Below are 13,163 nucleotides of genomic sequence, written 5' to 3'. Positions count from 1 at the left end.
TCCTTGTGTAAGCAGCTTATCCATGTGTGTAACTAGAACTGCAGGTGTGAGGAGCTGGTAGTGTCTGGTGGTGGTTGTGCCTCATGTTCTGGAGGAATAGGAATTTAGAAGCGCTCTATAAAGCACAGTATACAGCAATGACATATATATGATAGGCGGCTCAGCGCTCCCAGGTTTGTATCTTTAATCCCTATAGTTTTTAATTTAATTCAATAAAAGTTAGATTTTAATGAGAATATTCTCATTAATGGGTGTTTCTTGCTCTTTGGACAATATGGTGTTAATTATTGTTAATACGGTCGGTGTACGCCCTGAGGCACTTTTTGTATACTTCATGTTCTGGGGGAAGTCTCATAAGTTGCAATTCGTCTTCCCTTCAGTCACACCTCCCTCGGCTGAGACATAAGAGATCTCATGTTCACAGATCAGAGACTAATGCTGCTGCCAGTGCCAAAGGTAACACGGGCTGAATGGTGGGATGGATGGACAAATCCTGTAATTGTCTACTGCCCAGTGATGTTATAGCTGGAGAGTAGTGATGTCACCTCCTGTATAACATATCTGGAGAGCTGTGATGTCACTTGCTGTATAATATAGCTTATAGATGGAGAGCTGTGATGTCACTTGCTGTATAATATAGCTTATATATGGAGAGCTGTATTGTCAGTCCATGTATAATGTAACATATGGAAATCCGTATATCACCTCCTGTATAATATACCATATCTGGAGAACAATGTTGTCACTTCTTGTATAACTGATACTGCATTTGAAGAGTGATGGTGTCACTGCTGTATAATATAACTTAAATTTGGAAAGCGATGATGTCACCTCTTGTATAATGTACCTAAAAATCTGAAGAGCGTTGATGTCACCTCCTGCATAAAATATCTGGAGAGCTGTGATGTGAACCTCTGTATAAGTTTTATACCTGGAAAACCTGTGATATCTTATAGCTGAGATTGGTGAAGTTACTGATGTATAATATATCTGGAGAGTCGTGTTGTCACCGCCTGTAAAACAAAAATTACATTTGGACATCAGTGATGTCACCTCATGCATAATAATATACCTTATCTGGAGATTGATGATGTCACCTCCTGAATAATATATCTGGAAAATGATGTCACCTCCTGATTAATATAACTGATATTTGTAGAATACTATGTCACTGCTGTATAATATAACATGTGAAGAGTGATGATATCACCTCCTGTATAATATGTCTGGACAGCAGTGAAGTAACTTATATGCTTATATGTTGTCTTCTTAAAAGAAACACCTTTTGCCAATTAGCTGTTGGAGAAGTGGGTAACACAGGGGTTCACTTACTTTTCTCCCTGCACTGTGATTGATAAATGTACAGCTCTCTGTGTGTTATAGTTTACATTGTGTCGGTTTATAATTTTGACTTAAATACAATCAGATCACATTTTATTAGTAAACCATGCAGAAAGCCAGAGAATTCTAAACGGTTCACTTAACCCTTTGCAATCCAATTTTGGATTCAGGGTTTCCTAGGGAGCTTTCTCTTTCTGCCATTATACAATGGCGCCATCTGCTGGCTAGAGCCAGTACTGTGGTATGTGACATGCTGGAGAGGCCCCCGACAACAGAGCGGCCAGTAATCTACAGTAAGAATACCCTGCCGGACGTCTTCCAACATCGTAGCTGTACAGCCTTCAATCAGAATATCTTTAGACGTCAGACAGTGGATTGGAAAGGGTTAATATTTCTTGCAACGGTTGGTGTTATATTCTTTTTAAGAACAGCTGTACAGAGGAGGTGGCTGCACTAGATGTAATCCAGGTTGGAATGCTGATTAATCACTCTGAGCTCCTTGTTTACCTGTGATAGTGAAGTCCTGGGACGTTTAACCTTTATTTGCTCGGCAGGAGACTTCTAGGGACCAGCAGCAAGTTGACCTGTAGCTCCATCACTTTTGAGCGCATTGTGCTGAAGGGGTATATAGAATTCAGTCTTTTTATGCTGCAATCTTGTGTTGAGGCGATACTCACAGATATTTGGGAATATCCAAATAGCTTGACAAAGATAAAAAAACGTATATACTCGAGTATTAGCCGACCCAAGTATAAGCCGAGTCAATAAGCTTTACCACAAAAAACTGGTAAAAGTTATTGACTCAAGTATAAGCCGAGCTATACTCGAGTATATACTAGGTAAAAAATAACAAAAAACCCAACACTCCCCTCTCAGCCGGCATCTGTGTTCCCAGCACGATGGTCTCTCCGACGTTGCGACAAGCTGCTTCAGACTTCAGTTTTGAATTCCCCCGCCATCAGCGCTGTGTAAGTGAGCCCCGTGATTGGATCGCGCGCCAGCCAATCACAGCTGGCGCTCGATAAACCAATCACAGCCATTCAGTGATGTCATTCACTGAATAGCTGTGAATAATCCAGCGCTGCCTGTGACTGGCTGGCACTCGATCCAATCACAACGCTTCCTCACACAGCGCTGACGGCGGGGGAATTGAAAACCGAGCTAGGAAGATGACACCGGGGAGAGGTCTGAAGCAGCTTGCTGCACCGCTGGAGAGAACATCACCCTGGGGACACAGACGCCGGCTGGGAGGTGAGTATTGCGGGGTTTTTTTAACCTCACTTAAGTATAAGCTGAGGGGGGCCTTTTCAGCACAAAAAATGTACTGAAAAACTCAGCTTATACTCGAGTATATACGGTAGATTGTGAGCTTCAATGGTAAAAATTCAGGTTTGGCTTTAGAACTTGTTCCCTAAGTCATAGAGAAGTCCCAGAAGCTTAGACTTGGGCTGCTACATGTAGGGTCCTGACTACTCTTCCATTGTACTTGCAGTATGATATGGAGAGAGGCAAGTAATCGCCAGAGAATCTGTCCCTTAAGGTACCTTTACATGCATCCATAGTTACCAGAAAAATCGCTCAAACGTTTAAATATGGCTAGTGACCGGGCAAGAAGTCACTCCATTGTCATTAGTCTGTTTCAGCTCATAGTAATGGAACGATTGCTGAGCGGCTTCTTGTCTATCAATATATGTGAGTGGAGGCGAGGGGGTTGGAACGATACCCGTCCCACTCTGCCTCTATTTACTGTGTAAAACACAGAAGCGTTAGTCGTACTGTGCAGAGGTACATTCATTATCCTGTGAGTTATTCCTCTGGAGACGACTTTGGTCAATGAGGACTTTTTGTCCTCTGTATTGCAGACAAGAACTCTTCGTAGAGCCGCCCGGATTTATGCTTCACGGATCCTGGAGTTAATCTTTTTAACTTATAAACCTCAGCTGACTCTGGAAGGCAAAAACCAAAACTGGTCATATCTGACAGTATAGCTTGGACCATAAGGTACCACTTCCATTTAGTCTTTCTTGCTCAAGCAGTGACCGCTGTGGTCTCTTCACATAAATTAGCACATAGGTTATGATTGAGGTCATCTCCATATTAATGTATCACATCCCCCCTTGATGTTCTCTTCCCCAGCTTGAGAACTTCACGACTGAGATCTTCTGTACCCCCTATTAATTTACATTCCTTTTATGAGGCAGTCCCATGTGGCCCACCTTGCCACACTGATTTGACTTAGGGCAATATCTGGAGGCAGTACCTGGGGAACCCTGGTTTTCACCCTTGACCCCTACAAGCGGGATCTGGTCTTCACTGTGGAGTCCCTAAGCCAGTGATGGTGAACCTTTTAGAGACCGAGTGCCCAAACTGCAACCCAAAACCCACTTATTTATTGTAAAGTGCCAACATGTCAGGGGGCGGGGCTTATCACAACATATGATTTTTACCCCCGTCGTTCTTAAAAGGACAAGGCTGTTTCAAAATAGACAGCGTGCAGATTTTGATTGCTTTTGGATGCGGAAATGCTGTGGAATTTGCCACGGAAATTTCCGCTGAGGACATTCTGCAGCATTTCCACCTCGTGTAAACATATCCCAGCAGTGATATTGACCCCCCTCCCCCCCAGAGCGGCCTCAGCAGTAAGGGTGACCCCCAAGAGCAGCCCCAGTACTAATAGTGACCCACCCCAGAGCGGCTTTAGTGGTTATAGTGACACGGCACAGCGGCCCCAGCGGTAATAGTGACACCGCACAGTGGCCCCAGTCGTAATAGTGACATCCCACAGTGGCCCCCCAGTAGTAATAGTGACACCACACAGTGGTAATAGTGACATCCCATAGTGGCCCCAGTAGTAATAGTGACATCCCACATCAGCCCAGTAGTAATAGTGACATCCCACAGCAGCCCCCAGTAGTAATAGTGTCACCTCACAGCGTCCCCAGTAATAATAGTGACATCCCACAGTGGCCCCCAGTAGTAATAGCGACATCTCATAGTGGCCCCTGTAGTAATAGCGCCCCCCCTCTGAGACCCAAATTTCTCCCCCTACCCCCCCTGCTTGGTGCTGTTGCTGCCACTGATCCCAGGAGCACAATGTGACGTGCTGACGGATACCTTCTCCCCTCCCCTGCTCTTGTGGAACTAAGTAGGCGACGTCAGAGTAGGATCCCGGCTGCACACTGACATCACAGTGTGAGCCGGGATCAGCGCCTCTAGCAGCGCTGCTGAGTGAATACCAGCAGGGGAGCTGCGGCACCCCTGCCGGTATTTACTAATGTGGTGAGCGGCCGATGGTGGCGAGTGCCAGCTGGGAAGGCTCTGAGTGCCGCCTCTGGCACGCGTGCCATAGGTTCACCACCACTGCCCTAAGCCATTACTTGCAGAAATAGTCTCAGTGGTGTGGCTGCTAATAGAACACAAGTTCGAGGCGCAATACCTGAAGGTGTGCACACAAACATAAAAGGCAAGCCGAGGTCACAGGCAAGCAGCATAAACTTCAATATAATTTAACATGTGGTGGGTGAGGACAGAGATCAGACAATGGCGTCATCGGGGAATGTAGCCGAGGCCAGAAATCAGAACACGCTAACAAGGGCTGTGTCACAACTGGAGTGGAACTAAACTGCTAAGGCATCCACTCTTGGGTGTGAATGCCTAATACAGCAAGTGCTGAGACAGCATTGGTGGAGGACCGCTATTGGAGTGCGGGACCTTTAAGTCAGGGCCGACAGCGCACACAAGCCCTACAGGCAGAAGCCAGAGGTTGTGCAGAAGCGAGTACATGGCCTAAAGCGTGGGCTTGAGGACAGTGACCAACCACAGCCCCAGCAGTGTGTGAGCGTAGGTGACTGCGGTGGTACGACGTGACACATTTCTTTCTTCGGCTCTTCTTTTTAGATGAACTGTTGCCAAATATTAAACGTGAGGAGGCATCAGAGCTGTATAATAATGTACAATTATTACTCCTTTTGAAGCCATGCCCAGTATAGCAACATGCTATTGTGTGAGTTTCAGATACAGCAGTTTGACATTAACCCCTTAGTGACCACCCATACATGTTTTCACATCCTGGGTCTCTGGGCTTTAATCTACAGAGCCGTAAATACACACCGGCTCTAGAGTAAAGCCGCGGGGTCTGTATATGTGGCAGCTCCCTGGAGCTGTCATAAGGGGGCACGATGTGCGACCCCCTCACCAGTCAGGCCTCTGCATTTGAACCCTGATGTAGTCCTCCTTCACTGATCTTCCCCGGCTTCTGCGCATGCGTCCGTCAGCAAAACGATGGACACATGCTCAGAAGCCGGGCAGGGCCCGGGAAATTTAAAATCTAAGGAAGCCGAAATCTAGGAGCAGTGACCTGAGGCCTCGTTGAGTGGACCCCAGACATGTGATCGCCATTATCAAATGGCATAAAAAGGTAGCGATCTACCTTTAGGTCGGTCTCACACGACCGGTTAGGAATTGTGGATTCTGCATGGGTTTGATCCGCAGTAATAAGCGGCTCAATCAAATGCATTGGATTACACAATTCCACTCACATTAGCGGGTTGGAATTAAGTAATCCACTCGCAGAAAGCAGCATGTTCTATTTTCCCGCAGATATCCACGACATAGAGACCATTGTGCTCTATGGTCGCGGATATACCCGCAGTCCATATGCAATTACATTGTGTAAGGGCTGCAAATACCCGTGTCATCTCTAAGCGACTGTGAGGAAAATATAAACACATCATCATTTTGGTCGCTCAAGGGCTCTACAAGTGGGCAATCGGACCTGAAGCACCTTAAAGCAAAATGTCTGTTCTGAAATGTATGCCCCGTTGTGCATACAGATATGACTAGCGCCACAATGGATATGTTTCTGGACACAGGACAAATGGGTATCCATTTTGGGATGGAAATCCTCATTTTCATGTGTACAATGGAAAAAAAACTGTCTTTAAAATTACATATTTGCAAAAATATGAAATTTTATTTTTTTCTCCCTAAATTGCATTAACTCCTTAAAAAACAATGCGGGGTCAAAATACTCATGACACCCCTCAGTGAATATATTAAAAATGTGTATTCTTTTAAAATGGGGTCATTTGTGGGGGTATCTATCATTCTGATACCTATGATCCTTTGCAATCTTTGCTCGGTGCAGGAAAACAAAATGTTCCTCAAAATGTTAATTAATGTAAAATTAGTACATCTCCTAAATGGTTAAAAAAAAAAACTAAAATTTTTCCAATGTGCTTCCTAAATAAAGTAAGCAGATGGAAATATAGATGTCATCAAAAATGTGTAAGTATGTTTGTACATATTTGAGATATTGCAGTTGAGAATGTGAAAAAATGACAATTTTTTGAAAATGTTCCCAATTTTGGCGCTTTTGATAAATATACATATTCTATTGGCCTATTTTTACCACCTAAATAAATAATAATATGTGGTGAAAAAACAATGTCAGAGTTACTCAGGTATGCAATACCTTTATGGAGTTACTCTATGTTAAATTGACATGTCAGATTTCTAAAATTTGACCTAGTCATTAAGGCGCAAACGGGCATGGTCACTAAGGAGTTAAGCACCATCACATGGTTTTCTGTTCTGTCCATCTTCTCTACGGGGGTACCGGTTCCTATTCTTTTGGCTCCACTTCCTAGTAGGAGTTTGTTGTTTTGCTTTACCATTGTGCTAGTGTTCTTTCCCATTGTCTTTGTGTACTCCTTGATCTCTTACAGGAGGTGGACAAAAATATGGAAACCCCATACGAAATGCATGCCTTAAAATTGATCTCTACATGTCTTCTACATGTATATGACTTCTTATCCCATGTTCACATCTACCCGAGCAACGAGGTTCAATTGGTCAGGGGTTTGAGCCACTCAGCTGCTATTACCATCTGGCTCCCAAAACCACCTAGAGGAGGTGAAGTAAACACAAATTGGGCGGGAAAGCTCCCAAGCAAGCAGTGATCAAAAGAGCAGCTCAGTGCTAATGGTTAAAACCCCATGCATTTCGCACAGTGTTTCTATATTTTTGTCCCCCTCCTGTATATCACCACAGTTGCTGTCAATGTTCTCTGTGAATTATTGTCTCATCTCTCTCCATTTTATAGACTGATAAATACTGAAGCTTTGACTTCTAGGTTCTAAGATTGAACCCATATCCAATTGTCAAATACTGAGCTTGGAAACTAAAATCTTTTATTCTGAAGGACAAACAATCATATACTGAATCTATGAAGATGAAATGATGCGGCCCAGATCTATCGCCACGGAAGTCTAACTTTATAAACTACTCCAATCTCCCCAATTACAGACTGGCCAAAGATTGAACTTGGAAACGCATGGCGGTCGTCCTGCATATCCTCTCCTGTCTGCTGGGCCTAGGTTCCTGGGTTGCCATCAATGGGGTTTGGGTGGAGTTGCCTCTCTTGGTGCCTCATACTCCAGAAGGCTGGGAGCTTCCGTCCTACCTCTCTCTACTTATTCAGTTTGCTAACATTGGGCCACTTGCTGTCACACTTATCCATAAGTTTTGTCCGGGACGTCTCCGGGAGGGACCTGTGATATTTGTGATTTTGGCAGTAGGGATTGCATCATGTGTCTTACTGGCTTTCCTATGGCAGGAGACAAGTTGGGTGGGATCGTCCCGAAGAAGTACTGCTTTGCTGAGTCTCATCTTCTTCCTCTCCTTGGTGGACTGCACTTCTTCAGTTACTTTTCTTCCTTACATGACTCGTCTCAGGCCAGATTACCTGATCTCATACTTCATTGGAGAGGGCCTAAGTGGGCTGATGCCAGCATTACTGGCTTTGATTCAAGGTGTGGGTGTAGTGAACTGTGAACCGATGAACAGAACTGAATCCAATGAGTCATATGCCACAGGAAACCTAACAGCGGTCTACCAGCCAGCCAGATTCCCAGCATGGGGCTTCTTTCTGTTTCTGGCTGGCATGATGGGCCTCTGTCTAATAGCCTTTACCACGCTTCACAAGATGTCCAAGGAGCTGGGGCTTCAAGACGCAGGCAAAGGCAAAAGAAGAATGAAAAAAGATCCTTGGAGTAAAGGAATTATGCAGAAGCCAATGATGGGTGAGGACGAAACTAAAACAAAGGTGGTAAAGAAAGAAACAAGAAAGTACTCGACCTGGGAAAAGGTCTTCATCTACCTCGTCCTTGCCTGGGTGAATGCTTTGACGAATGCAGTGCTGCCATCAGTTCAGACTTACTCCTGTATACCGTATGGAGGACGCATCTATCACCTGGCGGCTACACTGGCTGCCATTGCAAACCCAGTAGCATGTGGCATTGCTATGTATCTACCCAGCAGGTAAGGAAATATAAGAACAGTAGGAAAATGTACTAATACTGTCTAATAGTCTTAAAAATTGCTGCTTTTATCTCAGGGACTCTGCTGGATGATAAATCTGCTGCATCTGTAGACACTTCTGTCTAAAGTTATACCAGCTACTAGTTAGCTCAGTTTACACCACTTTTTGTTCCCAAATTTCTAGCATTTTTTGGCATGTGATGGCAAATTTAGATCACGCACTCATCCCACAAAGCCATGCCCATTTTAGGACGAGATGACAATAAGTGTCTAAAACATGATAAATGTAGAGTAAGATATGTAAGAGTTTGTGCTGCACTTAGAATTAGAAAACAGATGCATTTGCAATAGCAAGTCTGTCCCAGTAGGCATCACATACATGAGCCTGGAGGTTGGCAGGAATCGTATACAAGTATTTCACCTGGTTAGACACAAGGAAACCAGGATATGACTCTTGGTTTTACACTGTGAAATTACGCTTGCGTGAGCCCGGCCTTAGGGGTAGCAAGTAACTCAGAAGCCATCATGATTGTGTGAATGGTAGTCCTCAGGACATCAGAGTCGCTGTCCTGGTTATATAAGGAAAGTAACATGGCGGAGGCGCAGTCCACTTCTTCTCTGTATAGAGTCCAGGGTTGTCCATCCTACACAGAAAAGTCAGTCCCTTCAGATATCGTCCTGCACAGTCCCTGAGTTAAGATTTTTCACTGAATGTCTTTGGATATCCTGCAGGCGTCTCCTGACTGTAGGGTCTCTGACGGTGATCGGTTCCAGCATTGGCTCATATATTATGGGGATGGCGGTTTTAAGCCCGTGTCCACCGCTCCTGAGGGATCACACTGGAGGCGTTCTCATTGTAGGTATCTAAAGGTTCACTTTAACCATTAGTTGTCAGATTGGACTGCTCTGTAATAACATTTAGACACACCAAAGACTTCTTAAAGCCAAAGTGAAGACAAACTTCCACAAGGCGATGAGCATTCCTTTTGGTATGTTCACATGCAGAGAATTTGCATCACAAATAGTGAAATCCGCAGCATAAATTACCATTCTGTAGATTTAAAAGCCACATTACTGGTCAATTTGTGTTTTGTATTTAGTGCAGATTTTTTTCTTCATTCTGATGAGATTTTGAAAGATTTTCCTGCTACTATAAATGTCGCAGATATCCATGTGGAAATTCCCCTCAGGGCTCCCTCACACAAGTGTATGCGGGCTGCGGAATACGCTGTACTGATATGCTCATGTGAGCCCGGCTAACTGACATATTTTCACGCGCCCAATATGCAGTATACAGTTAAATATTCATACTATATTATTAAACCCACATAGCCTATATGGGCATATTACGCACCAAAATAAGACATGCTGTTTTTTTTTTTCACGAGCGAATACGTGCATGTAAAAAAAAGGAATGTCTGAGTGGCTTAATATAAATTAATTTGCTTTTAGGACTACGTATTACGCAGTCCCTGTACGTCTGTGAGTGAGCCCCGAGTCTTATGGTAATATCTAATTTATAGTTACATGTTTTACTACTTTTTGGCTCCTTCACGCGGCTGTATGCAGTTTTAGTCTTTGAAAAATGCACTGTTTTTAATGTGTATGTGCATTTTTGATGTGTATTTGGTGTGTTTGTGCAGTTTTTACGTGCTAATCCATATTCACTTCCCTTTTTTAAAAGCGCATCTAGACTTTAATGGTCAATTTTGATCCATGAATACGACCCAAAATAGAACACGCTGCGATTCTTTATGTATTTAAGTGCTACATTGGTCCACGTAAAATAACATATGTTCGTATTTTGTCTGTATTCTGTCTGTATGAAAATTCGGACTGAATACAGATAGAAAATACGTCTGTGTGAAGTGTCATCTAAGTTTAACCAGTTTTTCACAAGCCCCCCCCCCCCAAAAAAAAATTTAAAGGAAGTCTTTCCATCATTTAAGTCACAACCCATTGAAGTCAATGAGTGTGTGAAAAAAAGGTGCACACTGGCATGCCATTGACTTTACCACCAGTCTGTGAAAAGGGAAAACGTACGTGGGTTCAAGCACCATCGACAGAAAGATAAAATAGCGTGATTAGAAAACGACAGAAAAAAAAATACATATCCTTTTTAAGATATATTGTTTATGTTTAAAAGTTCGGTGTCCTAATTGTTCGGACGCACAGGATAAAGTTATAATTTCATTTTTGCTGCAGCTTGTATGCCACAAAAACATGACCCCCCCCCCCCCCCCCGCCCATAGATGATAAAATTGCGTTTTTTCTTTATTTCACGGCAGTTAGAAATCTTTTACCGTTTTTCAGTACATTATATGTTACGTTAAATAGTACCACTGCAAAATACAACCCGTACCACAAAAACAAACTCTCAGACAGCTACGTCGATGGAAAAATAAGAGTTATGATTTTTTGTAAGCCTACGTGACAGGTTTACAGGATGTCAACGGACCTTCTGGACAGGTGACATCATGTGTCAGATGCCATGTCATCGGTCTGCCAAAACTGTAATCTAGGGTTGCTGTGAGTGTATTCATTAGATATAGTTGTGAGCAAATAAATAACTCTGAAAAACCACTGGAGGTGACTGGATGGTAATGTTCTCAATCATTCCTAACTAGAGATGAGCGAGCATACCCGCTAAGGGCAAATACTCGAGCGAGTATTGCCCTTAGCAAGTACCTGCCAGCTCATGAGAAAAGATTCGGGTGCAGACGGGGGGGCGGCGGGGGAAAGCAGAGGGGAACGTGCGAGATCCCTCTCTCTCTCTCTCTTGCCCTTAGCAAGTATGCTCGCTCATCTCTATTCCTAACCTTTCAGCTGCAGGATCTCTTTTTAAAGCGCTAGCTAGGAGTTTCAGGTCAATCAGTCAATAACCTGAGCCAGTGCTTCAGAATGAGAGGCTTGTATTATGGTGCCCCTTTGCAGTCCTACTCACAGTATCATTAACTCTTTCTCTCCCTGCAGGTTGTGGCCTGGGTGCTGTTTGTGGGTGTCCTGTCCTATGTGAAGGTGATAATAGGAGTGATCCTGAGGAATGAAGGACACAGCGCCCTCGTGTGGTGTGGGGCAGTCGTGCAGCTGGGATCTATGCTGGGAGCTCTCACCATGTTTCCGCTGGTGAACGTCTACGCCATGTTCCAGTCAGGTGACTCCTGTAATGAGAGGTGCCCCCAATAATCAGGTTCTGGAGACATGAAATAAGGCGACTTAGAAAACCAGGGTCCGATCTGTGCTAATAAGCAGGCGGACATGGTAGGAAGGAGAGATCTGGAAGTAAGAACCCTGGAGTAATGGGAAGAGCAATACGGATGTGAGGTAATAGGAGCAGAAAGAGGTCATAGGTCATTTACAAGGAGTGATATAAATGTGGTCCCATAAAAGGAATAGGAAAGACTTATAGACGAAAGAAGTTGAAGTAATGGGAGTCGGTAAATTAAGTAAAGAGGGGAGTGATACGAAGTAACAAAAGATGGGCATATATGATGTCATGGGAGTCTTGTATTCACCAATAATACATTGACAAAGACCGTGCTAACGGTTGAAACGTCGCTGTGCTGTGGAGTTTATGCTCAGAATAAAACGCTTTGATCAGATGATCTCTGTGTGAGTATAGATTGAATGTCATGGGAGTCTATACATGGGAGTAATGGCCACCATTATGGAATGAATGGAGGTTGGAAACATGTCAGCAGGTATCTCCTGAGGGAAGATGTCACACTCGATGGATTTGTGGTGAAGCAGGAACATTATAATATTTACAGTTTTATGTGTGGAAAAATAAACTCAAGACACTGCCCAAAAGCCTCCACAGAACAGGACCCGTCCATCATCCGCCTGGACACGGACCGCTCATCTGGGGGGTTTTACCTCCAGCTTGAAGTGACTGTTCTGGTCTGAGGTTGTGTCTTCTATGACTTTAATAGGTTCCTTCACATGTGATTTTTCTCCACGCATTTCAAGGGGGAGGGGGGGGGTGGAGAAAACACAACATACTGTATTTTCAGGCACAATTGCGCACCGAAAGCCCTGTCTGTACAAAATTGTGCAAGGAACTGCGCAATTTCGCAGGGCTAAAAATAGCTCCTGGACCTACAAGATCAGTGACCCGCCTACTAAGTGGGCTGTTCCGCTTGGCGCGGCGTCCGAAGCGTCTATAATTAGCGAGTTGGAGCAGGTCAGCAGGCTTGTAAGGCTGCCTGTCCACGGGTGAATGTTCATTGCGTTACCCGCTGCGATAATCCGGCCGCGGGTAATGCAGTGAACGCTTTCCATAGTGTTCCTATGGAAAGTGCAGCCGCGGTGTCCACGAGCAGAGAATCATAGCGATTCTCTGCTCATGGGATTCAAATCGCGTCATGCCACAATTTGCCGCGGTGAGCCTACCTTTTAGATAGGCTCACCGCAGAGAACTGACGGCGCCTCCTCCCCCGTGGTGAAATATCGCTGGCGTGCACAGGGGGCCTAAAGATGCTACTCAGCTGGAGCACATAGAG

General features: G+C 44.3%; 1 protein-coding gene across 2 annotated transcripts; it reads left to right on the top strand.

Moving 5' to 3' along the window:
• The first annotated feature begins 364 nt into the window (after nt 1-364).
• LOC136578253 (solute carrier family 52, riboflavin transporter, member 3-B-like) lies at nt 365-12,590 on the top strand. 2 transcript variants are annotated; one of them, XM_066578133.1, is made up of 4 exons: nt 365-456; nt 7,445-8,661; nt 9,394-9,517; nt 11,635-12,590. In XM_066578133.1, the coding sequence occupies exons 2-4, from the start codon at nt 7,676-7,678 to the stop codon at nt 11,845-11,847; spliced, it is 1,323 nt and encodes a 440-aa protein (XP_066434230.1). In that variant the 5' UTR covers nt 365-456; nt 7,445-7,675; the 3' UTR covers nt 11,848-12,590. The 2 variants fall into 2 exon arrangements, with proteins under 2 accessions (XP_066434230.1, XP_066434231.1); XM_066578134.1 differs by lacking the exon at nt 365-456 and adding an exon at nt 2,442-2,592.
• Nucleotides 12,591-13,163: the final 573 nt, after the last annotated feature.

Source organism: Eleutherodactylus coqui, chromosome 9 (assembly GCF_035609145.1).
Source record: "Eleutherodactylus coqui strain aEleCoq1 chromosome 9, aEleCoq1.hap1, whole genome shotgun sequence".
Lineage (NCBI taxonomy): Eukaryota > Metazoa > Chordata > Amphibia > Anura > Eleutherodactylidae > Eleutherodactylus > Eleutherodactylus coqui.
Note: the sequence above shows the minus strand (reverse complement) of the source record. Positions and strands in the feature narration are given on the sequence as shown.